At 37.1% G+C, this 24224-nt stretch overlaps 1 protein-coding gene across 1 annotated transcript in view; it reads left to right on the plus strand.

Moving 5' to 3' along the window:
• DYNC1I2 (dynein cytoplasmic 1 intermediate chain 2) overlaps nucleotides 1–22078 on the plus strand; it is a 68323-nt gene extending 46245 nt beyond the window's left edge. Inside the window, exons 9-19 of the mRNA XM_072418330.1 lie at nucleotides 8285–8374; nucleotides 9400–9562; nucleotides 9641–9740; nucleotides 10642–10767; nucleotides 12461–12607; nucleotides 13928–14041; nucleotides 14227–14360; nucleotides 15171–15315; nucleotides 19346–19486; nucleotides 20476–20601; nucleotides 21448–22078. Coding sequence (XP_072274431.1) covers nucleotides 8285–8374; nucleotides 9400–9562; nucleotides 9641–9740; nucleotides 10642–10767; nucleotides 12461–12607; nucleotides 13928–14041; nucleotides 14227–14360; nucleotides 15171–15315; nucleotides 19346–19486; nucleotides 20476–20601; nucleotides 21448–21561 — 1400 coding nt within the window. The 3' untranslated portion in view covers nucleotides 21562–22078. The remainder of the gene's footprint in view (nucleotides 1–8284; nucleotides 8375–9399; nucleotides 9563–9640; nucleotides 9741–10641; nucleotides 10768–12460; nucleotides 12608–13927; nucleotides 14042–14226; nucleotides 14361–15170; nucleotides 15316–19345; nucleotides 19487–20475; nucleotides 20602–21447) is intronic.
• Nucleotides 22079–24224: the final 2146 nt, after the last annotated feature.

Here is a 24224-nt window from a genome sequence, read left to right on the forward strand (position 1 = left end):
GAGGAAGTTGCATTAAATTTGCCAAAATCTGGAAAAGTCTCCTTTGACAGATGAACACAGGACAGATTTCCCCTCATATTCTCATTGGCAATGTACAATCGGGATTCTCCCCAACAGGGACACAGACTACAATGACAAAAACTGTCACAAGCACTTACTCTTTTTCCACTCTATCAAAAACAAAAAAAACCCTAGGAATACACTTTAATAGGTTCTATGACATGACCTGCAATTACTTTCTTTCATTATCTATTAGGGACCATTGGATTGACACCCATGTTTTATTCACTATATCTTGTTTGTGTATGTAAAATACATTTATACAGTAGTGCAATGGTTTCCTATCTGGGTCCAGGGTTCCAAGGGTGCAGTAGGCAGGGTTAGAATACAACTGCTGCTGGCTTCTGATTGGTGCAACATGCATAATTATCTGGCCAAGTTGGATGAAACAGCATGTTGCTTCAACTTTCTACATTTTATGTGTTAGTGTAGAAAACCTCAGTTTTTAATGCACATTACTAACCCATTTTGATATATATATATATATATATATATATATATATATATATTACACACACAAAAATACACATTCATTTCTGTGTAAGGAAGGGAGAATGATGTGTGTGTGTGTACACATTTTTTTATATTTATACACATGTATCTGTATGCATATTGACAATGGTTGTATAGTTAGCATGCACCTCCTCACGAGCAGTGTGTTTCAGCACCGTTCTCTGCTCAGCCGCCACCGCTTTTCCATTCCGTGATTATCTTGCCCCCAAAAAGCTTTCTCTCTCTTTTCCAAGAAGCACAAAAGCCCTAACTGGCATGCTTTGTAAAGAAGTGTCAGTGTGTTAGTGAGTGCAGATCAGTAAGAATTCTTTGAAGCGCTCTTTCCCCTTTGCACCACCGCCTCCTCAGCGGGGTCACTGAGATCACTAGCTTTTCTTGAAATGGCCATTTTCACTGGCAGGTGCATTATACCCTGTATTTTCAGATTGTTTTTCCATTCTGAATGCTTGGCAGGTTGATTGCTCGGGCTGCATTGACGGAGAAAGGGCTGACAAATGCGGTTGGGCCGGCTGAAAAGACAGTGATTACTGTTTTCCTTTGTGGCTGATTGAGGCCCTTGAAAGGAAAGATTTTAACCTTCACCATTTGGTTCAAAAGTATGAGCATATATTGAAATCATTCATGCCATTTATCCGAGTTCTGTAAACTTGTCAGAACGTGCAAATCACTCAATTTCAAGTAATGTCGGACCGGTGTGTGTCATTACCATTTGGATTAAAGCACCCATCCTTTTTTTTTTTAAAGGAAAAAACTCTAAATCAAAAAAATGAATTTAAGCTATATGTGTAGGATGGTGTTCTTGTTCAGTTGCTTGTCTTTTGGTGAATTCTTTTTCTACTGTCACATGTTTCAAGAGCTTCTAGGCACCAGTAAAGTAAGATGATAGTTGCTTGATCCCACTGATTTTCCCCCTGTAGGGTGATGATTGAATATTCCCAGCAGAACAGACATACACAGTTTATATTAAACCGTTTCCGGTCTTCCTGCTGTTATATCTTTACCTTTTTACCTTGTATTATTTTATTTTTTTTTTTAATCCTGAACTTACAAGTGAAAGTGTATGTAAAGGCAAAATTAAAAAAAGTGCAGTATGGGCATATTTCTCCAGGTTTTGGGCCTTGGTATTTGCTGTACGTACCTGAAAATACTTGTTGATCTTGCCAAAAATATATTGTTCCTTTAACTTCCAATTAGCATTGTTACCTCTTCCCTGCTGAACTACGGATCTCTTTATATCCCCTAAAAGTTTATTTCCCAACTAACCAATACTCATTCATTGACTTGCAAAGACTTTCCTCACATACATTGTGCCAGTAAAAAGGGTCTGGTGAGATGTAGTCCTTCTGGGATGTAGGACACTATTTAAGTTCTTACCCCAATTCTTACAACAGAACTGATTTTAATATAAATCCTGGGGAAAAATACCGATAATGGCTGCTTAGGCTAGGATCAGACCCGCAGAGGGACCTATCATCCCCACACTGCTTCCAGAGGCTGGCCCCTTGCCAGCCATTTAGTTTCTGCACCACTGTGCTGGCTCTTTAAGAACTAGCGCTTGCACATTTGATAGCTGCGTAGGGCATTTAATGTCATACAGGGGTGAGTGGTACTGGACCGTTCAATACTGCCCTCCCTTATTCTCTATTGGACTGCCGCAGGTGAATGGTAGCATCCCATCCAAGGAACCTTTTTAGTGGCCCTATGCAGTGGTAACTGCACCTCAAACTAGTCTATACATAACCTTCTAGTCTATACATAGCCTTAATGAACTTAAAGTAATGTGTGTGTAAATCTGCATATATAAACATGTTACTTTAGAATCCCTTTTCAATATTTTAAAATATTCCACTTTAAATGAAATAATATTAGGTGATTCTTCCACCAATGTCCTTGTTCAGTCTCTTCCTGGTATAGGGTGACACCAGTCTCTCCTATATAATCTCCTCACTTGGGTTTTCCATGGAATCTACAGGTGGCTGTTTGAACACCCGGTACACAGGTTGTTGTCGCTGGGACACCTACCCTGAAAAATGCTATGCAGATGTCATCAAAGTACATGCTGCCATCTGCAGCATTGACACCCAAACAACAATGAAATGAGGTGAAAAGAAGTATTTTATTGAGTCATATTTTTTTAATGACACACAGGTGGTTGAGCAAAATAAATGTCAGTTAGTTCACATCAGTAAACATAGCATGTTTCAATAATGTATTACATTTTGATGTATATTCTCCTATACTTTATACAGGGCTTTGGGAAGGAACAATTTTTTTGCAGGAACCTGGTGTACAATATTCTTTTTTTCTTTTTTTTTTTAAATACCAGATAGATCAACCCCATTGTGATAATGATAAATAATTATTAAATTCAAATTCAAATTTTATATCCTAATCTCTGATCTATGTATTCCCGCATCTCCTAAATGTTTACCGAATAAACTTGGCATAAAGATGTTTTCTCTGCCTGGTAACATACCTGAGTGATATAAATACATATCCGTAAATATCCTGCATCAAGCAGGTGACCTTCGAGATGTGCCCAGGATCCTGTCTGTGTGTGGCTCTGCAGCTGGTTATAGAACCCTGCTAGATGTATTATTTTTTTCCACTGCATGGGTGCTTTCTTGCCTGTGGGACCACCTGCAGGGCTAGTAATTGCACATCCTTGCCATTGGGGAAAGCCATGATTGGAAGCAGCCAAGCAGAAAAATGCTGTGCCATCCCATCGCCACCTCAGTAGCAGAAGGAGACAATCCCCAGCAGTACCATCTGGTTGTAGCTATCTTGTCAGCTGTCTGAGCTGGCTGAGACTTGGGCTTTGCAGCTGTTCAGTGTCCTCTGACCATTTTTATTTATGCTGCGCTTTGGATAACTTTGAACATGGGTCAGAGGCATCGCATTGACAAACAAGTTGAGCCCCCATTGAATAGTTGCTCATTACCAGAGATAAAGCAGGTTCCAATCTCCTGCTGCCATTTCCTTATAGACAGATGACATAGCTGTTTGACCAGTGAGTCTTTACCGTGGGAGGCTGAAAAAAAAATAAAAAAAAAAAAATCCTGTAGGAAATGCCTGTGCCTCGTGTGCATTTAACCACATCGTTAAGGTTATTTTCTGGTCCCCGTTTGCAGAAGTAGGATATACAGTGATTATGCAAAGCAGTTGTCACACCATTCTACCAAGCAGTGCCTCCCCGCACGCTGCACTAGGCTTCTGCATTATTCATGGAAATTAAGAGGGAAAAAAAATACATTTTGGTTTCAAATTCTCATTGTCAAACATGATACTGTGCAGCAAATGAGACTCGCATCCGGGATGTCAGCAGAATCAAATGGAGTCGAGACTATTATGTTTTGTAAGAATTTGTCTCCGAGCATCAATCTGAAAGCTAATGAAAGACATCTTTATACCAGGTCCCGGGGCCTATTAAGCTGATGATCACAAGCCCCACTTTGGATCTTTATTCACCAATATTAATATGTCATTGTGTTGCACACAACGATACAGCAAGTCTTGTTTTGTTTGACTTTGCCTGGGAACTGCATTTATTTTGTTCTGATTTCCATTGAGGCTATCAATAATTTTCCTTGCAGCTTTTCCGACAGGGTTCACTTATTAATTTTTCCATTTATATTTGGATATACTTTTCATGTACCAAACTGAAAGTCATTACAATTTTTTTCTTTTTATTTCAGTCAAGAAACTGCAGATTTTTTTAAGCCTTCTCTTGAATTAACATTGCAATATGTGATCAAGTAGCCTGGGTTTGGGGGATGTCTAGTAGCTAAAAGTGAAAACATTTGGAACTGATATAAACCCATTAGCTAAATTTTCATTAGCTTTAGCATTTCGATAGCTTTTAATATATTAATGTCGTTTTTTAACTTTCATTACCTTAACATGTGGATGTCAGCTGTCCCCCAATTAGTCTTCTATGTTGCCATATCATCAAACGCTTCTCTGATTGAGACTACAAGCAGCTGTGCTAGCACACATCACATAGGCAGAGTCCTGCATTATCAATATTTGTAACCCAGCAAGGACATACAGCATTTTGACAACCTGTGGCCCTTCCCTCTACAAGACACTGAAATTGAAGTGGACTGTAGTGTTTCACCCAATGATTTGTCTATTTCAGCGGATTTCCAAAGGTTTTAGGTAAATGACTTAAAATATCGAAGCCAGTAGTTAAATTATGTCAGTCTGGAACCCAACATTTTTGTAAATGGGCCAGCAGAGGCAGCATATTTCTTTTTTGTTTTTTTTAGTATAGTAGATTAGATAGTGGTAAAAAAAATTGCTTCTATGTTATAAAAAAATCTTTCATGGGGCCAGAGAATGATGCCACATCCCAATTAAAGTAAAAACTAAAATTGCTGTTATGTAGACTTTTCTAATAACCAGCATCTCACCTTTTAGTTAAGGTTGTGTAACAAACTCCTGATATCATTAAATAAAGTAAAAATAAAGTGTTGAACTGATTTTTGTTCGGTGTGTTTACTCAACACATACCAGCCTAGGAAGTAAGTTTTGATGTATAGATGTTTATGGTATGGTATACACAATTTGAAGGGAAAAGCAAAGAAAAGATTATTCTTCCAATTATCATTCCTTTTTTGTTAAAGCCTTCTGTCTTAAGCAGTGGAGAACAGACATTTATTGTAAACAGACATTTGCCAAAACCTGAAACATAATGACCTTATGATTTGTCATATGGCTAAATGAGACTGATTGGAATTGGTAAGATTATCATTATATCAAGTGGAATCTTCCCTGGGCCTCTCTGGAGGGGAAGCTCTGGAATTATTTGCCTCAGGAGAACATAAAACACTGTGGTTTGCTTTTGGTTTCCACCCACCATAGAGTAACAAAGATATATTATCATGTAACAAAAAGACAGTCTGAGTTAGGATGAGGAATACACAAAGAAAATGGCATCAATCAAAACCATCCCTTTCTGTATCCTCTAAGCTACAAAATAATTTCGGACTTGTCCCAAAAAACTTGAAGTTAATAATGAGGCTTTCTACCTAAACACCTTGTTCTAACTTTGGTAAATTTTGTAGGTAGAAAAAAGGACATATGTCCTTTGTAAATACCTGTCCTCTCTATGGACTGATTCTGCAAATAAGGGAGCAGAGGTACAAGTATTAAATAATCAAGAGGGAAAAATTGGTGTAGTCATTGCATGCATTAAGTGTTCATGTAGCTACATCCAAAAGGATTTGTATGTATTGCCGTGAATGCCTAAATATGTGAGATTATAATATTTACCCTTCCATTTTTTTATTGGTAAATATTATAGTTGAGAAAATTGGCATTGTATATAATATGTCATTTTTTGAATCAATGATTGACTGGTAAATACTTATATCTACTTTTATTAGCTTCTTGGTAAGATACCGCTATTTATCCCCTGAAGAAGCGGTTTCATCTGCGAAAGGCGTCGGACTATTGGATAAACATTTGATAGTTTTTTATTAGTTTTTTACCTATTCAGGATTTGTTTCCCAAATTGTTTTTACTATCTAGAATTATTGTTCTTTTTTTGTTATTTATGAGCATTGAAGTTTCCTATTAAAGAAATTTATGTTTTTGTCAGCAAGCCTCACTGGTTGTTTGTTTGGTATACAAACTGTTTTTTGTTGAGGGATACGACCTTGTATGATAAAGTAGACATTTAGATACTATACTTATTGGTGCCATATGCAGTCAATTAAAACAGCTTCTCAGTCTGCTTTATGATCCATCCAGTCGTAGGTTAACAGTTTAGCACAGGCAGTTCCATAATATAGGAGGGAGATGTTCTGTAGTTTAGAGGTGATTTGGCCAAGGCTAATAAAATCTCTTGGGATACAGTATCAGTTCGGTGCTGTTATAGTGCACTAGAAGTTAGAACCTTACTGGATATCTTGTGGCACTATTTCCAGTGGTATTTTTCTGTTCTTGCAGCTTTTTCAACTAGACAAAACATGGTAAAATGTGCATTTATTTTAGAGTTCCACCACTTTATTAATTTTCCCCAGACATACACTTCACTTAAAAAGATTTTAAAAGCCAGACAGGGAAAACATGTAGATGAATTGAAAACACTCTGACATTTTCTTTTCTGTGCAAATGTAAGATATAGCTCAGCCTCATTCATTGGTCATGAATATTTCAGCATGTTTACAGAATGCTGTAAACCCGCGTGTTTCGTATTCATGCCACATGTGCAAAAACGCTGAGATCATTTCTTTGATCAAGTATTCGCTGCTCTTATTAGGAAGCCCTCCCATGACTGCTCGTTTCCTCGTCGAGCCCCTCATTCTTATTTAAAACTTCTTGAGTAGCCCCATTGTCTTTTGATTGCTGCAACATTTGTGCAGCTGTTTTCACTGATTAGAACTGGCAGGAAAACATATTTTTTTTCTCCATGTAATATTTCAATCTGCTGAATATATTTACATTGTAGTTACAAGGATGCTTGGCAATCATCCTGTGTGTTTATATATACCACAATGTAGTGGTTGTTGTGCATTCACTTTTGTCACCTTTTAACAAGTGCCTTAGATGTATGCATTCTTTATCATACTAGCAATTTATTTTCTGCCCACAATACAATAGAGCCAGAGTTTGCTTTGAATTCTTCAATTCTTTTTTGTATGTTTTTTCTGCCTTCTTCCATACAACATCTGATCTTCAATGAGCCTCACTTCCTTTCCAACCACAATCAACAAATAATATTAAACATCCTGCTTTAGGGGATTATTGTGGGGATAATGTCTATATGCTTAAGTATCTGTGTGTTCATGATTAGAAGTTTGTCTATTAGGGTATGTCCATTTTTTTCTTATGTAATGGCCCTTTTTTTTTAGATCAAATAAATAGCAACAGTTCATTCCTGAATATATATTTTTGTAATGCAAGATAGGAAGAATTCTGTAATACTTGGTGTTTACATTTAAAAGAACTGAACCAATACAACGCTGGTGAGGGCACTGGACATGCAAAAGCATTGGTACTGTTTTTGTAAGCTATTTGCAAATTTCAGGCTTGTGCAAAGCTAGACTTCTGCATAGACAATGTTGACTATATCCTAGCAGTGCAGATAAACTGCTATACTTGCCAATTATCAGTAACACGTTTCCATTAAAAAAAACTTTTCTGCTGCCAGTACAGTTCTTGATGTTGCTGGTGCTACACACTTTGTGCATTTCTTATAATGGAATAGTTCACTGTAAACAATTCACCCTCAAGTCTATACAAAATTAACACTGGAGAGAATGTTTCTGTTCAGCCTTCAATGTGTGTGCTCCTACTAGTAGAATATATAGACAATATATTCCATAGGTCAATGGAAGTATAAACCTTGGCCTTGTATGTGCAACCAGGTAAGCACCTTACTGGTACCTTTACAGGTAGGCAGCAATAGTTGGCCAGCAAAGCCAATTAGGTGTCCCTCCTAAGATCAGTCAGCAGTGTAAGGAATATATTCATAGGACAATGGAAAGAAAGAATGGAAAAAATCATTCAAAGTCATGCTAGATTTGGAACAAAGCCAGAGGTCAGACTAAAGTCTTTACAACAGTCCTTCAGCAATAACTCTCAACTTATACTAAAAAATGTCCTTATTTAGGTCACAGATTGTTTCTTGGTACATCTCTGGTACCTTATCATTAAGTAATAATTTTTGGTTTATAATTCTGCTGATCCCCCTTGCTTTTACCAGGTGATGAAGATGAAGAAGAATCGGTAGCTCCAAAACCAGCACCTGTTCCTGAAGAGGACAAACCTCCAAAGAAAGAGGAGGAAAGTGAAGGTATGACCATTTGTCATGTGTATTCTGATGATGATGTAGTTAAAAATGGAAAACACTATCATTCTGACTCGCACTTTCTTGATATATTATGATATTTTAAATCTTTACTACTACCAGAATGCAAAATATTTTTATTTACAAGCTTTTTCTATCTGTTAAACAGCATTTTCATTATAGGCTAACTCTGTTCCCTTCTGTTCTCCCACAACTTACTGTTGGCCCATAACTCTGATGAGCATCCTAACTGACCAGTGGTGAGGAGCAGGAATTGGTGCCATTGACTGGAGGAGCTGGCCTTAAGCTACGTACACACTTCCAATAATTATTGTTGGAAACGAACGTCTGATCGCCCGAAAATCATTCACAAAAAAGGTGACCATTGACACCGACGAACGAGGATTGTTGTTGGGCATGAACGACCATCACAGCGGATCTGATTGGCCAATGATCGTTCGCTATCATGATATTTAATAGTATAATTATTATTATAAATATTAGATAGAGAAACTGTATCCAAGAACACATACTACTTGTACAGAGCGGCCCTGTAGTATGTGTTCCTGGATAGTTTCTCTGGCTGGCTGCTTATGAATGACAAATATACACATATTTATTTTTGTGTGTATATATTTGTTTCTGTATATATAAAAATATATTTATCTTTGAACGATTGTATCGTTATCTGCATGTACAGTATCGGCACTATACGATCGATCAACGATATCCTACATGATCGTTTATCATTTGTTTCTAAACGATAATTATTGGAAGTGTGTACGTAGCTTTAGGTTTCAGATCATCCAGGGTGCTCTACAGGAAAATGTAGCTGATGAAATGCCAGTTTATTGGCAGAACTGTGCCCACCGGTTTATTTATTGTTTTCCACCAATTGCTGCTGTGAACTTTCTGTTGGATCTTGATTTGTGGCTTTTTTATGTGATTTTGATCATCTGTGCCTGTAGGAAAGGTTACATGCTGGTAATGGGTTACACTGTTAGTTGCATAAGTTTGTATCGATCTTCCAGCTCCCCCACATGAGCTCACAGAAGAGGAAAAACAGCAAATCATTCACACTGAGGAGTTCATCAGTTTCTTTGACCACAGCACGAGAATTGTAGAGCGTGCTCTTTCTGAACAGATCAACATTTTCTTTGATTACAGTGGCAGAGATTTGGAAGAAAAAGAAGGGTAATTATTAATATTTTGCATTTTATTTAGTCAAGGCTCAAATAATTTTCTTTGCTAATAGCCCTTTATATTTTACAGAGAAACGCAGGCAGGTGCAAAGTTGTCCCTAAACAGACAGTTTTTTGATGAACGTTGGTCGAAGCATCGTGTTGTTAGCTGCCTGGACTGGTCCTCTCAGGTACATAGAATAAGATATTCAGATGGTATTAAGGAATTCAGTTAGCTGGAGCACAGTGGACTTTACTTAATATACTGGGGGCAAAGAGCATTCTGGCTACAGTTTGTTTGAGGTCATGTTGGCTTCATTTTGTGATGTTTTATTTGCAAACTAAAACATGAAAACAAAAATGTTTTGTAAAAAAAAAAATTCAGTTCTCAAAGTACTTGTATCTGATGTGATTTATTTCAAGAAAACAACAAAAATCTTTATTTGGCATAGTTCTCTACAGAAAGTTCTGTCCACCAAATGTCACTAGTGTAGGAAGCCAGCCAGTGTCATACGGCCCACTTCCTATGCTTCCAGACCCCCTGGGGAGGCATCATCAAAGAAGCATGGCCTTAAGAGTAATATTGCACAGAGCAACATTCATGTGTCATTATATGAGTGCCCTTCTTCATTGGTAAAGACTGCCCACTGAAGGAAGAGGATGGATCCGTGACTTTACTGGGCTGGCCAGAAAACACTGTCATGGAAGTTTTTGGCCATTTATGCTTTTAAGATGAGAAATAAATTTGTAATAGATTTTTTTTTTTACGTTGGGTGGGATCTTGGACCTTTCAGAGAAATCTTTCTGTTGGAACCTGCAGTGTACTTCCATCAACTTCAGGTTATTTTAAATGAAGGTGAAAATTGGGAGCCAATTTTTGGATCATTGTAAAGGTCAATTTTTTTTTCTTTACAAGAAAATCGGTTACAGTAGTGCCTTTAGTGTTAACATTGCTTGTTAAATGTTGATACAGCCTAACACAGCTAGGTTTTGTTAATTAAAAGACAGTTCAATGGCAGTATCCAAATAGATATAAAAATATACACTTATTTCTGTATTTCATGTGTTTTTTTTTTTATTGCACCTGTCCAGTACCCAGAGTTGCTTGTGGCATCCTACAACAACAATGAGGATGCCCCTCATGAGCCAGATGGCGTGGCACTCGTGTGGAACATGAAATACAAGAAGACAACCCCAGAATATGTGTTCCATTGCCAGGTATGAAGGCAGACGCTTTATGTTAATCATCTGGATGCATGCTTTCGTATTCCCCCAAATACTAGTTAGCATAATGATTTCATTGCTCCTATTTAAACCACATGCATCTGCAAGCATATGCTGATTGAGCTCTTCATCAGTTTAAAAAAAGGAAAATCTTTTATTCTCCCTCTATTGGGCTTACTGACATCATTCATATAGTTTGAGAATGGCAGAAAGCTTCATGCTACTTCCCCCCTGATTTGTATTAATGCAAGTCCTCCCCATCCAAGCTGCTTTCTCATGCCAGACAACATGTTTTGGACCATTAAACGAGTAGGATGTGGCCCGGGGAGATGGAAACGGACTTGTTTAAGTGGAAACACATGCTTAGAATGTGCACTAAATTTTAAGCAAAAAGAGAAGCTTTAAATGTGTTTGCCAACATGTGAGGAACTTCTATTTTCTACATGTCAAAATTTGCTGAGTTTATTGTGATGGATTAAATGTAGCATGTAATCCAGAGCTGTCAGATTACTGTCAGGGCACAGCCGTCATGACTGACAAATGTTAATTTTGCAGAAACTGATATGAGAAAACCCTTAAACATTTGTGCAGTAAAACTGAATTTGGTTAGGGTTTTAGGAGCTTTTGTTATGTCTTTACATAAACTTTTCCCAGCTGTTGCCAATAAAAAAAGAAACCAATAATGCAATTGCAGAATAAAATATTTTATTAATAACCAAAACCATCAAACATTTTAGTTATTGGATGCTTGCTGATTGAGGTTTTATATTTTTTTATTATCTGATAAAAATGTTCTCTGTACCCGTGTTTCCAACCCCTTTTAGTTGCTGCATTCAGGGTTTTTTTCTACACTTAGCTACAGTGCACTTTCCTGTACTGTTGGTATTGCCTCTACGCTTACCAAGTTTTTGAGGAATCACTTAGTGTGTTGTTGGTCTGAGCTCATGGAACCTACCCCATTTACTAATTTTTTATATTGGTCACCGAGTGCCATCGTTTTCTTTTTTTCTCCACCAACTGTGCCCTCGAAGTTGTTAATTCTGTGGGATTGTGTGCCAACATCTTATACTGTGTGAAGTTTTTTGTGTATGAAAAAGGGTTAGTTGACTTACCTCAACAAGCTTATTATTTCTCTAGGGGATACACAAGGGCCCCTGTCTGGGGTGCTGCTGTTCAGCCTATTATAAGCACCCCAGTTCTTTACTAACATGTTGCCTCCAGTGTTGACCCTGTCTCATCCCGGTTGTATGATTATTTTTCTAGATCCCCATCCAGGGCTGATTTTCCAATCTGAAGTTAGGAAAGGTGGCATGAGACAGTTTTTCTGGGTTAGTGGCTTAATGTTAATGTCAGAGAGGTAGAAAGGCATAAATGTAGAGGAGCTAGAAGAAAAAAAAGAAAGAGTAGTAGGAGAGGAAGAATAAAAAAGATAAATGTAGAAGTGCAGAGATACAGTTAGAGGAGTAGAGGAACAAAGTTGCCCCAGTATGGTTGACGTTGAATGATGGAAGATGAATGGAGGCATAAACCGAGATTGAGAGCTACAAGAGTAGGTTGTTTCTCTGTGTGGAGGAAATCCAGCCAATAAAATCATGTATTCTAATGTATGAGGTTATTAGGATTGTGGCTGTGTACATGTCTTGATTTTCGTAACAGTGTTTAAACAGTGTTGTTTTTTTTATTTCAGTCTGCTGTAATGTCGGCAGCATTTGCAAAGTTTCATCCTAACCTGGTAGTTGGTGGGACATATTCTGGTCAGATTGTGTTGTGGGACAACAGAAGTAACAAGAGGACACCAGTCCAGAGGACTCCACTTTCAGCCGCTGCTCACACTGTAAGTTATTGTTTGTTATCAGTGCTGTAAATTATGCTGTCTTATTTTTCCCTTGCAGTGTAGTGGCATCTGTTATTATATTGACACTGTGCAGAAGAGCACCAGCTAAAGGAACTACTGGCTCATTTAACTAAGCAATAGGAAAAATATCTGTTTATGCATGCATTATTTTGGACCGTTTATCATATTTACCTAGGTTGAAAAAATTCCATTGAGATTAACCAAAAAAAAACAAAATATACATTTATTATAAAACCTGCATATTCTTTTTAGAAACTTATACACACAGTTTATCTGAAAAAGGTAATGATGTGTTTTGTATTTTGTCTTCCATGTAAACCTGTAAAGACTTTCCTGTGACTCAGTGATTCTTTGGGACCAAGCTAACATTTGTTTTGATGTAACAAATATCAGACCTGCTTAAATAATTTGTACGTCAGCTATCAACTGGAGCAACTTGAATTAAGATTAACATTTAAAATGACCATACATATTAAATCTGATTGTACAGTATAATTGACTGATTACTTTGTAGTTCATGGCTCTGTCTGGTCAACTAGACATTAGATAAAAAGTTTAGGTAGGTGCTCACATTTTGCAAGGACAGAAATTGTACAATCATGACAATTTGCCATGACAAAAATATAGAGGTTGACATTACTGGTCCCTCTGTAAAATTGCCAGTTACTAGTTGTGCATGCTATAAACATGTCACAGACCAGGAACAAGAAAAATTTGAATGAATTCAAATTTTGTTTGTTCAAAGACAGAAAGCATTAAAGTCAGTGCATCAGCACTGAAGAGGTCAACCATGGCAGCCCTAATACTTCTCTCATGACAGAGTCACGTGCAAAACTTGTCTTGGCAAAACCTGAGCATATGGTAAAACCAAAAGTCAATGTTTAGTTTATTGATAACTACGTTCTAAAATGATCAGTGGATACACAGATACAAGCAGCTGAGTTATATGCAAATGTTGACATTTGTCACTGCAGGTGGATCTTCCTGGCGCATGTCTTTTAAATGGCAATGATTGATTTACCTGCAGTGAATTATTGTCGAATATCACATTACCTGCTTTATAAATGGGACCCTGTTGTGTTTTGTTAAGTAATCCTGCAAAAATATAATTTCACCAAAAAATATAGTATCATTGACCAGAGATTTATAGTTACATAGGTTGAAAAAGAGTCCATTAGGTTCAAGCACTAGGGAAATAAACATACTAGAAAATCTGCATATTCCAGATAGAAACCTATATGTGATACTAGAATCAGTGTGCTATTGTGATAAAATATTGGGTTTGTTATTGTGTTCCAGCATCCAGTCTACTGTGTTAATGTGGTTGGCACACAGAACGCCCACAACCTGATCAGTATATCTACAGACGGGAAAATCTGTTCTTGGAGTTTGGATATGTTGTCTCAACCACAGGTAATAACGCCACTTTATTGTTAATCAGAATGTCATATTTTTTTTTGAAAAAAGCTTTCTTTATTTGTCTTTGAATTACAGGAGTTTTTCTTAATCAAGATACAAACTGCTTAATATGTCATAATGGTAATACAACTCTTCAGTGGTACAACTTGCTAAATGTGTGTCTGTCCCTCTTTTTGTAGGACAGCATGGAATTAGTTCACAAGCAATCTAAGGCAGTCGCTGTCACCTGTATGTCTTTCCCTGTGGGAGATGTCAATAACTTTGTAGTGGGAAGTGAAGAAGGCTCAGTGTACACAGCATGTCGCCATGGAAGGTAGGATAAAATCTTAAACGCATTGGTATACAGCAGACGTGAAAGATGTCTCTCTAACGGCATTTAGACACATCGGTGTGAACCAAGTGACCTGTACTGCACACACTGTATCTTTTTTTTGTTCTCTGATTCATTCTCCTTTCTACTCCCCTTTTAAAGGGGGACCCAAGCCTACAGTACTAAGTAGCACTCTTTATAAACATTACCAATACAAACTGGCTATTACATTTTTTCCAACATCCTCTATGCTTTTCTATGTAGCAAGAGGATATTGATGCTTTGTTTAATGCAAGTTTAGTTTTAAACACACATTCAGCCATGTAAATGTCAGCAGACAGATTTGTAACACCTTGTTGTCATGGGAGCTGAGTTATTGAATTTATTTATAAAAGTCACAACTGCCTAAGGCTGACTGTATGGGAAAATTTCTGTTTTAGAAACGATGTTCGAGCCCATTCACATCTGTTCTAGTGCAGTAGTTGTAATGCTTGCATTGCAGAAATGCTCCACACATTTGCAGGTTGTGATGTCATTCATTTTTAATGACCACAGAGCTACAATGCATTCCAATGCACTACTTTAGGTTGTGGTGCTCTGTGTTCAATAAATGGGAGTCTGAAATACAACATACATTATTACATACTGTATGTATTATACATACATTACAACATACAACACCCTGCAGTGGACCACGCCAAGCCCCAAAATATATAGTAAAGGTTCATCTTTTGCTGCATTTAGTATTATCAATATATCAGTGCAACTTATTTAATATAAAATAAACCTGTGATTCTTTTTATTGTTTTATAGTAAAGCTGGAATAAGTGAAATGTTTGAAGGCCACCAAGGACCAATCACAGGCATCCACTGTCACTCTGCTGTGGGAGCTGTGGACTTTTCCCACTTGTTTGTCACATCTTCCTTTGACTGGACAGTAAAGCTCTGGACAACAAAGGTAAAAGAGAAAGAAAGGTCAAATAATGTAATTCATACTAGACTGAAACTTGAAGGGGTACCTGTAGACATTGTGCAGCTTTTTTACCTGTAGAGTCTGCCAGTAAAGTCCACCTCATGCAGCCTTGTATGATGATGTAACAATAATGCTGCTCTTCTGAATTTAGAGCAGAAATGTCACATTCATGTAGGCTGTGCCCTACACTGCAGAGGGATAAAAATATGTTGCATGATTATCAGTGTTTTCACTTAATATCAGACCTCTGGCTTGTCAAATTACTACCTAGCCATACCTGGCCCTCCCACTGCTTTCTGGGTTTTTACCATTGCCTGGATTCCTGAAACCCACCCACTGTAAGCTGTTATGCCAGGTGGGGGGAGGGTGTAGAACAAATTCAAAAAAAGGATTTGGGTCAGCCAAGGAAGGTAAAGAAACGTTTTTATGTTGGGCTAAGTGCATTGTATATTAACCTCCCTAGAGGTAACCCTGAGTGTGACAAAAAAGTTGCAAAAAGTGGTATGTAAACCTATGGGAAGGTTTACATACCCCGAAGGCAATCTCTGTCTTCTTTCTTCTTCTTCTTCCAGCCAGCTTCTGCATCCAATGAGGCATCTGGGAGTGCATATCTTGAATGCAATACATTGGATTTATATGTGTAAAAGCAGTACATTGTTTTCAAGAACATTTATTTTACAGTATATATAATAGTATGAGTATAATGTGTATTTAAAAAAAAAAAATGCATAATTTTGTGTTTTAAACTTTATTATATTCATACTATTATATTATACTGTAAAAAAAATTTGCTTGAAAAACAATGTATCGCTTTTAGACATTAAAAACCGGAAAGAAATGAACCACTAGGGAGGTTAATAGAGTTTGGTACTTGTTCAGTCTTTCATACAGCCTTCTTATCTTGAACAGGAGGGACTTAACTCATTCTGGTACACACAACTTTATCAAATAACACCGCTTTCTTTGGTTGATCTCAACACTGATACCCCCTGGACCAATCGAAGCAAAATAACTTTACTGTAATTACCAATAACAGCCAACATTACAACTCACTTCCTTGCATATGCAGGAATATCTTAGGGTTATTGTTAATGTTTATCCCCATCCACTAAAAAGTTTTTAGGTTTCTGAAAAAAGGGTGTCCACATATGGTGAGCATTTTAAGGGTTTAAACGCAGTGTTTTTTATGGAAAGTGTAAGTTTTTCAACTTTTCATATCAGGCATAGCCATCCACAGATCTTGTTTCTTATTTTTGATTTGTCAGAAGTGTGTTTTACTTGCTTGATCTATCATATTCTCCAACATCTCACACATTTATCATACAACTTCTCATCACACCTTCCTAATTGGCCCATGTGCTCAAAAAAAATATTTCTTTATACCCTATCCATACCCAAAGACCTTTATTGCCCAATAACACCACATGTTGTATAACACAAATTGTTTGTGCATTACAATGCATTTTTAATTGCACCCCAACACATAAGCAGTGTGCTACAGGTCACTACAATGTGCATATGTAAATGTTCTTAGTGTTGCAGTGCAACTCAACGCTTGCAGCAGTAAATTCCTTATTATCACAGTAATAAAAATATAATATAGCAATAATAGAATCCAAATCTCCTCCAATTTTGGAGTTTAGAGGCATCTTTTTGCAGAGCTTTACCGATTGTCTCAAAGTTAAACCTAACTACCAAAATTTTAAAATTTAACATGTTAATGTATCATTATGGATACCTGGTGATACAGCCATGACATTCCTTATTCAGGCACTTCCTGTGTCCCTGTTATCCACTTTTTCTGCTTATTGCTATGATACTTACTATGATAATGGAGAGTACAAGTGGCCACGCTGACATGCATTTCACAGGATATAGTCCACTGTTGTCGCCATCAGTAAACATGCCATGCAGTTATATTTTGTTTTTAAATAGCATTTAAACGATAAACTTTAACAAACTATATGTAATTAAGTTAGGACTTACATCTGCTTTAAAGAACATGTCCAACTATTAAAAAAAAATAAAATAAATAAAATCCCTAGGGACACAACCATCAGACAAGGTAGGTGTGGACCTGGGGCGTTACAACTAAAACCATTTACTGTAAAATTGGGACAAAGGAATATGGAATTGATACATAGCATGCAGTTGAATTCTAGCTTTTAAAACATTTTATACACCTGATTCTCCCACCCCCTAATTCTATTGAATTTTTTCAGCACATAAAATGTCCTTTTCTGAACACTTGGTAACACTAGATGCTGCTATTCACACTTCTTTAGTAAAACACATATATATGTTGGTGATTATTACTAAATAATTCAATTTGTAGAGAAATCAAACAATGTTTCATCCCCAGGCACAGTACATGCAGAACATTTGTTTTTTAGAAGTGTTGTTAGATTTAAATGATTTTTTAATAATAACGGAGTAGAGTTCTTTTGTATTGATGTGTTTTATCTCCTGCAAATCCTTGACTCACAAGGTCATTGCTGAAAATTCCTCAATATTTTACTTCTTGTTTTTCTGTCAATTGCAAGTGAAAATTATTATTTTTTTTTTTACTGAAAGATGACATTCAAAAATGTTTAGTGTGTGCATAAAAGATATTTATCTGGCATCATTATAAAAAAAAAAGTGCGTTTTTAGACAATATAATACTTCAGACAGCCTCCATGATGTTCACCCGTCAGTCACAGCTCGGATTCTTTGAATAAATTGTATGTAAGTGTAGCACTATCTCTACTTTGTGAGGGAGGTAATTAGGCAGAAAAACGTGGAAGGTAGCAATCTTCAAATGTAAGTATTAGAGCTGCTTTATATAGTAAAATAAACCTGCATACTATATACACATTGCTCACTTACCTCTATTTCTATACTTGACTTCTGACAAACCTGTAATCATCCCTCTGCAAAATATTTCCCAGATTTACTATAACACCAAAGCAAAACAGCTTTTTTGGTGGTTCTATATTTTCAAGGCACTTCTTAAGAGGTTTTCATTTAAAAGCAGAATATTCATCACATCTCAAAATGTAACAAGTGAAAAAATAGAACCTAGGTAAATCCTGGAATTGAGATCTTTAGACATGCTTCATCCAGCTGAGCAGATGTCTTTCAGTATTGTGTTAATGCAGAAATGTACCTTTGATATATGTTTTAAAGGGCGAGTGTATGCAGATTTTGGGGCCCTGGGTCAAGGGAAATATACTTTGATTTAATTTTCCAAGTAATTGGAATGCTTGTAAGATTGTTTACCGTTTGTTACATCTGACTTGGATTTGACCTTCTATAAACCTGTTTAACATGGTGTGAGCAGCCTATGAAATCCCATCAGTTTGTATGTGACAAGGTGCAGCTCTGACACAAACAAAATCCCTGGTTCTTAGTAAGCCAGTAAAGCAAGGCTTGACCCTAAGCTTTGCAGCCCTTATTACCTACTGAGATGTTTGTGGGTATGAAGTGGGGAAATTAAAAAAGAAAAGAAACAGATGGGGTTTTCTGGACGTTTTTTGTTTTTTTAGACAAAACAATAGCCACATAGCACTGATTTTCAGATTGTCATCCATGCTCTTCACCACATCTGTTCAATGCCAATAATTCTGTTAGTGATCAATCAGCAAAATATCAGATGTTTACTTTGTAAAATATTCGCATACATATCTATGAAAAATTTAAGAAATATATAAATCCAGACAAATGTGAATCATGACTTGTATGAGTCTTTAACAGATTGCAAAATCTGTATGTATATATTCAAGTAAGTCAGAAAAAAGTAAAAGATATATAATTACATTACACTCATTTTGAAAATAATTTTGCTGAACACTAATGTTTGCTAACCTGGTCAGATAGATGAGGAGACACTTCTACTATGGAACACCCTAAAGCAGTCTGTAGGCTCTGGAATTGGACTGACATACTGGAATGTTTCTTTTGTGTGTCCGCTTTGTGCTTTATTGTCATTTGGTTTTGCTTCCTGTACATTTAGAATCTGTCTTTCCTTTTCTAGAATAACAAACCTTTGTACTCATTTGAAGACAACTCAGACTACGTGTATGACGTCATGTGGTCTCCCACTCATCCAGCTCTGTTTGCTTGTGTGGATGGTGTTGGAAGATTGGACCTGTGGAACCTCAACAATGATACAGAGGTAACTCATAGACTTATAGGGCCTCTTTCAAAACCCTATGGGTCAATCTGTTTTTTTTTAGACAATGTGAGGTAACAGAGGTCATCTTGTAGGATTAGTTACATCATTCATACATAAAGTCATAAACCTTTGAAGATAATTTGCAGAAATCCCTATATAGGTAGAATTTATGCACATAATATGCATTTATTCTCATTACTTATGTATATGTAGTGAGATCAGAAAGTGAGATCAGAAGCCCTGCTTGCACCTCTTTTAAATTGAAATTGTGTAGTGGCTCTTATCTAATCTGTAATAAAGTTGACTTAAAGCCTATTTTTGCCACCCAGTTTATACTCTTAAAATAAATTTTTTTTAAAAAAATGCATGAAAATATGAATTTAATATGGTTACATTACACTGCACAAGATTTCCTGCTCACCAGTGTTGTAAAATACACTGAACGTTGCGCCAAGCAGGCTAGCATGGGAGAAAGGACTAGTGACCAGCACTGCCTACAATCTCTGCAGCAGCAGGTCTTTACTTTCTCTTGTCAGAGACGCCCCCTCAGTGACTGGAGATCTGATCATTGGTGGGGTTTATTCAAAGGGCATAGAAAAAATTGAATAAACCACAGATCTGCAGAGTGAGTGAAGCCGAAAGAACCTTGCTCAGCAGGTCATTAGGTGCAGCTTTCTCTCCAGCAATGAGAATGGTGAGTGTACAGTAATGATGTAACCAAATCTTCCTCCATATTTAATAAAGCTAGTAGTCTGAGGCAACAGTGCCTTAAACAATCCACTAGCAGATATACAGCATTGAGGCAGAGGATGTGCACTGCTGCTTTTCAGACCTAAGACCTAATCGTTCAGGGAACTGGTTAGGCACAATTACTATTTCTAGATGTTCCTCAAATGTTTAGTTTATGTGGATGTGTATCAAACGATCAAAGCATAGCTTTTAGTCCAGTCATATTTTTAAAAGTTGACTGTGATGTGTCTTTTAAACAGGTACCGACGGCCAGCATCACTGTGGAGGGCAACCCGGCCCTTAATCGGGTCAGGTGGACTCACTCTGGGAGAGAAATCGCTGTAGGAGACTCCGAAGGACAAATCTTTATATATGATGTTGGCGAGGTTCGTCAGTCACCTTTTATTTTTTTTTCTTTAATTACTTTTTGGTTGTTTTTTTGTTATACTCGGTGTCTTTTTCCAAAAAAATCAGCAGTGCAAGAAAATGCACATCTTCAACTTTGAGTTTTGTTATGGTCAATTTGAAGTTTGGGTTTAAAGAAATACTTGCATTGTTTAAAGTTTTAAAGATTTGCTAAAGTTACACTTTTTGCTACGGAAGGCAGCTGTGTCAGTAGTCATTATTCTAGTGTAGGAATTACAGGGGCAGTTTTGGCAGCTGCATTGAAGACATAAGTGGTATAATTTTACTAATCAAGAAGTTATGTTAGTGAATGTTTGTAGTGTGTTTTTCGTTTTTAGTATTGTGTACTTGTAAAATGTTTTTAGAAAAGACAAACTGTGCTTTTTTCCTAAAGCATCACCTCATTGCTTTGTAAAGTGGGGACACCACAGTACCTGAACTTGGCTTTAAATTAGTTTATTAGCACCTGATGTGACCTAGTTTATATATTGGGTCTTCCTGGCCGTATTTATAAGCTGATTTTTTGCTCTGCCCCTACTTCACAAACCTCATCTCCATAGCTGTTACATGACAGATTTTCTTCTGGAAGTTTACAAGAATGGGGTTTAGTACACCGAAGGAGCAGGAAGTAATCTACTCTTGTAGAGATTGAGGCTCTTTGAACTGCCTGATCCATCTGAGACACTAAGGAACTGATATGAAGACAACAAGCACCCTGTAACTATAGCAGGCAATCAAATTATAGTTAATTAAAACTGACAAACACAGATTGACTGATTTGGGTTGTCATATAAATTTACAGTTTACTGATGTTAATTCCTTTACAGCAAATTGCCGTGCCACGGAATGATGAATGGACCCGTTTTGCCAGGACACTTGCTGAAATCAATGCCAACAGGGCTGATGCTGAGGAAGAAGCTGCAAACCGTATTCCTGGTTAAACTCCCTGCAGGGAGATTAGCACTAATTTAACAATCCCTCCAGAGCGTTAGCATGTGTCCATTGAAAAAATGTCAGAAGAAATATGTGGCTGGGATCTGTGGACTACAATGTTTTATAAACTTTATTGCAACCCAATGCAGCGTCCCTTTTTATTTATCTGTACGTACATATCCCCGACCTGCAAATATATCTAACAAGAGTACAGCTTTAAATTACACTACTGGACAAGCTGCTCAGTCATTTTACACTTTTTAACAAAATAACTTAAATACGAAACCTATTTTTTCAGTAGAACTGGTTTCTCCTCTCCACCAATAGGGCTGTGTGTGTTGAAGTGATTACTATAGTCCTAGCACACACAATACCTGCATGCCATTGGACACTTCCCGTAGCTTTCATGTTAAAACCATTACTTAGTCTACCATTTTATTAAAAAAAATGTTTCTAACTTGGTTTTTCCAATTATTGTATTGTCCTGTGTCAATATATAGTAAAGATCGATAGATTATTATAATACATGTGACTGGGAGTTTATTCTGTGCTATCATGTAGATATACTGGGATAGATTTATGAAAATCTGTGGGAAAAAAATGCTTGGCTTCCCTCAACCCATCCTCTACTCTACTAAGCCCTTCTTACTTGTTCTCAAATAACTTTTCTTAGAAAATGGTGCCCAAACGTTTGACTTTTAAAGTATTTGCATTTTCTCAATGTGCAGTAAGTGAACTTTAATCAATCACTATCTGATCTCGGTGGCTGCTGGAACTGTGAAGACATTAATCCTCATATTCAAATTTGGAAACCATAACCTTTTAGAAGCTGCTGCTTCTCTGTGTGTATGGTATAAATTAGAAGGCCGCTGAATCCCTGCTGGGTGGAGAAAGATCAGGTGCATAGAGAAAAAAGGATTTTAAACTCAAAATGTTTTACTTTACGTAGAAGGATAGACAACCCTTCTATGTAAGGTAAAAATGTTATTGTTTTGTTTTTTTTTTAAATAAAAAGGGTGCAGCACTGCCACTATGAGTCCTTCTTTCCTGGGCGATCAAGACCTAATGGTAGCGCAGATCCTCCTGGGATGCCTATGTCACACATCCTGGGAGGCTCCGGCTGCTCTGATCTCGGGCATGCGCAGAAGGGGCATTTTTCCTCCTAGGGGAGAGACATGCCAATCTCATGCATGCGCAGTGAGATCGGTTCTCTTTTTTGCCCCCTTCAGAGTAGCTACCTCACCCAATCTTGCAACTGCGCAGTGGGAGATCAGGTGACAAAGTAAGAAGACAGAAGTGAAGATCAAAGATTGCGGCGCCCAGCGCTTTTTTTATTTTTTAAAGCTAAGCCGCCAAGAGATATTCTTTTGTGTTTGCTGATGTTTAGATAAGCGGGTCATTAATGCACAATCCATGTGCAATAAAGGAGAACTGTATCTATTTTTTGAAATTGTATTTCTATTGAAGATTTTCAACAAAATTACAGAAGGGAAAGGTACAAAAACAATAACAATAAAATGCAAGAACATAACAGGGTAATAGGAATAGGAGCATAACAGGCTTGGGAACGATAGGATATCAATCATTTATTCACACTGCTGAGAACTGTATCTGTTAAGGTGTATGTGAAGGTGATCAGATTCAAGTAAGATGGGGATGTGTATTGTTAGCAAAATTAAATATGCTTATGCCATAATTGAATAAAACAGGTGAAGCTCATGGTTAGTAGTGTTACAGTGTTGTAAGTTTTTTGCTTAACAGCAGTCAATGTGGCCTCTAACTTCTAAAGTGGTCTTGATAAAAAAAAAAAAATGATCTTTTGGTTGTGGTGATGTGAAGAAACTCATGAACTCATGTTTTAATTACCAATGCAATTATAGTTGTGGTCCTTATAGGATTTGTCTAATCAATCCTTACTATGATTTTGTCATGGAAAAGGCATTCCAACATCCAAATAATTTATTTTAAAAACTCTGTTAGCTTCTGATGATCATAGCCTGTTAGTAGTTTTTTTGTAATTATTTCACATCTGTATGATTGTTATACCATGGGCAGCTTATATACTGAACAAATGCAGTGTGCATACTTCTTTAAAGTTGACTCTGCATACAATGTGCAGTTACAGAACTGATTTTGTGCACCCATGCAGTGTGCAGTTACAGAACAGACTAGGTGTGAATGTAGTTGTGCAGTTACAGAACTGACTAGGTGACCTTTCATTTCACATGTAGATGAGTTGTGGGGAGCCCAGATGGTGCACCATAGTTCAGCCACAAGAGTCTCCTCTAGATCTTGCTGAATATTGTCTTCGCAGTGCCATCACTCTACAGAGGGAAAACAGTTTCCTGCTCTAATAAATGGTTTATGAAGAGATGAGATGGTTTTATTTCCAGCACATCCTCTCTGCGTCCATCTCTCTTTTCCTCCGGTATATTGGTAGTGATTAGTGCGAATAGTGTGAACCACCCTCGAAGATTGAATGAAGTGTATCAAGTGAAAATTGCTGGAAAAATGAGATACAAGAAATTGTTCCTACAATTTTTTCCGGAGATCCCGCCGAGAGGGAGAATGTCTGTCAGTCTCAGTCTTACATGAGAGGTTTAAAAACGCTTCATGCAAACCCCTTCGCCACTACACAGATTACAAGCAGAATCCAGTGTGCGCTCTGACG

Source organism: Pyxicephalus adspersus, chromosome 7 (genome assembly GCF_032062135.1).
Source record: "Pyxicephalus adspersus chromosome 7, UCB_Pads_2.0, whole genome shotgun sequence".
In the NCBI taxonomy this organism is placed as follows: domain Eukaryota; kingdom Metazoa; phylum Chordata; class Amphibia; order Anura; family Pyxicephalidae; genus Pyxicephalus; species Pyxicephalus adspersus.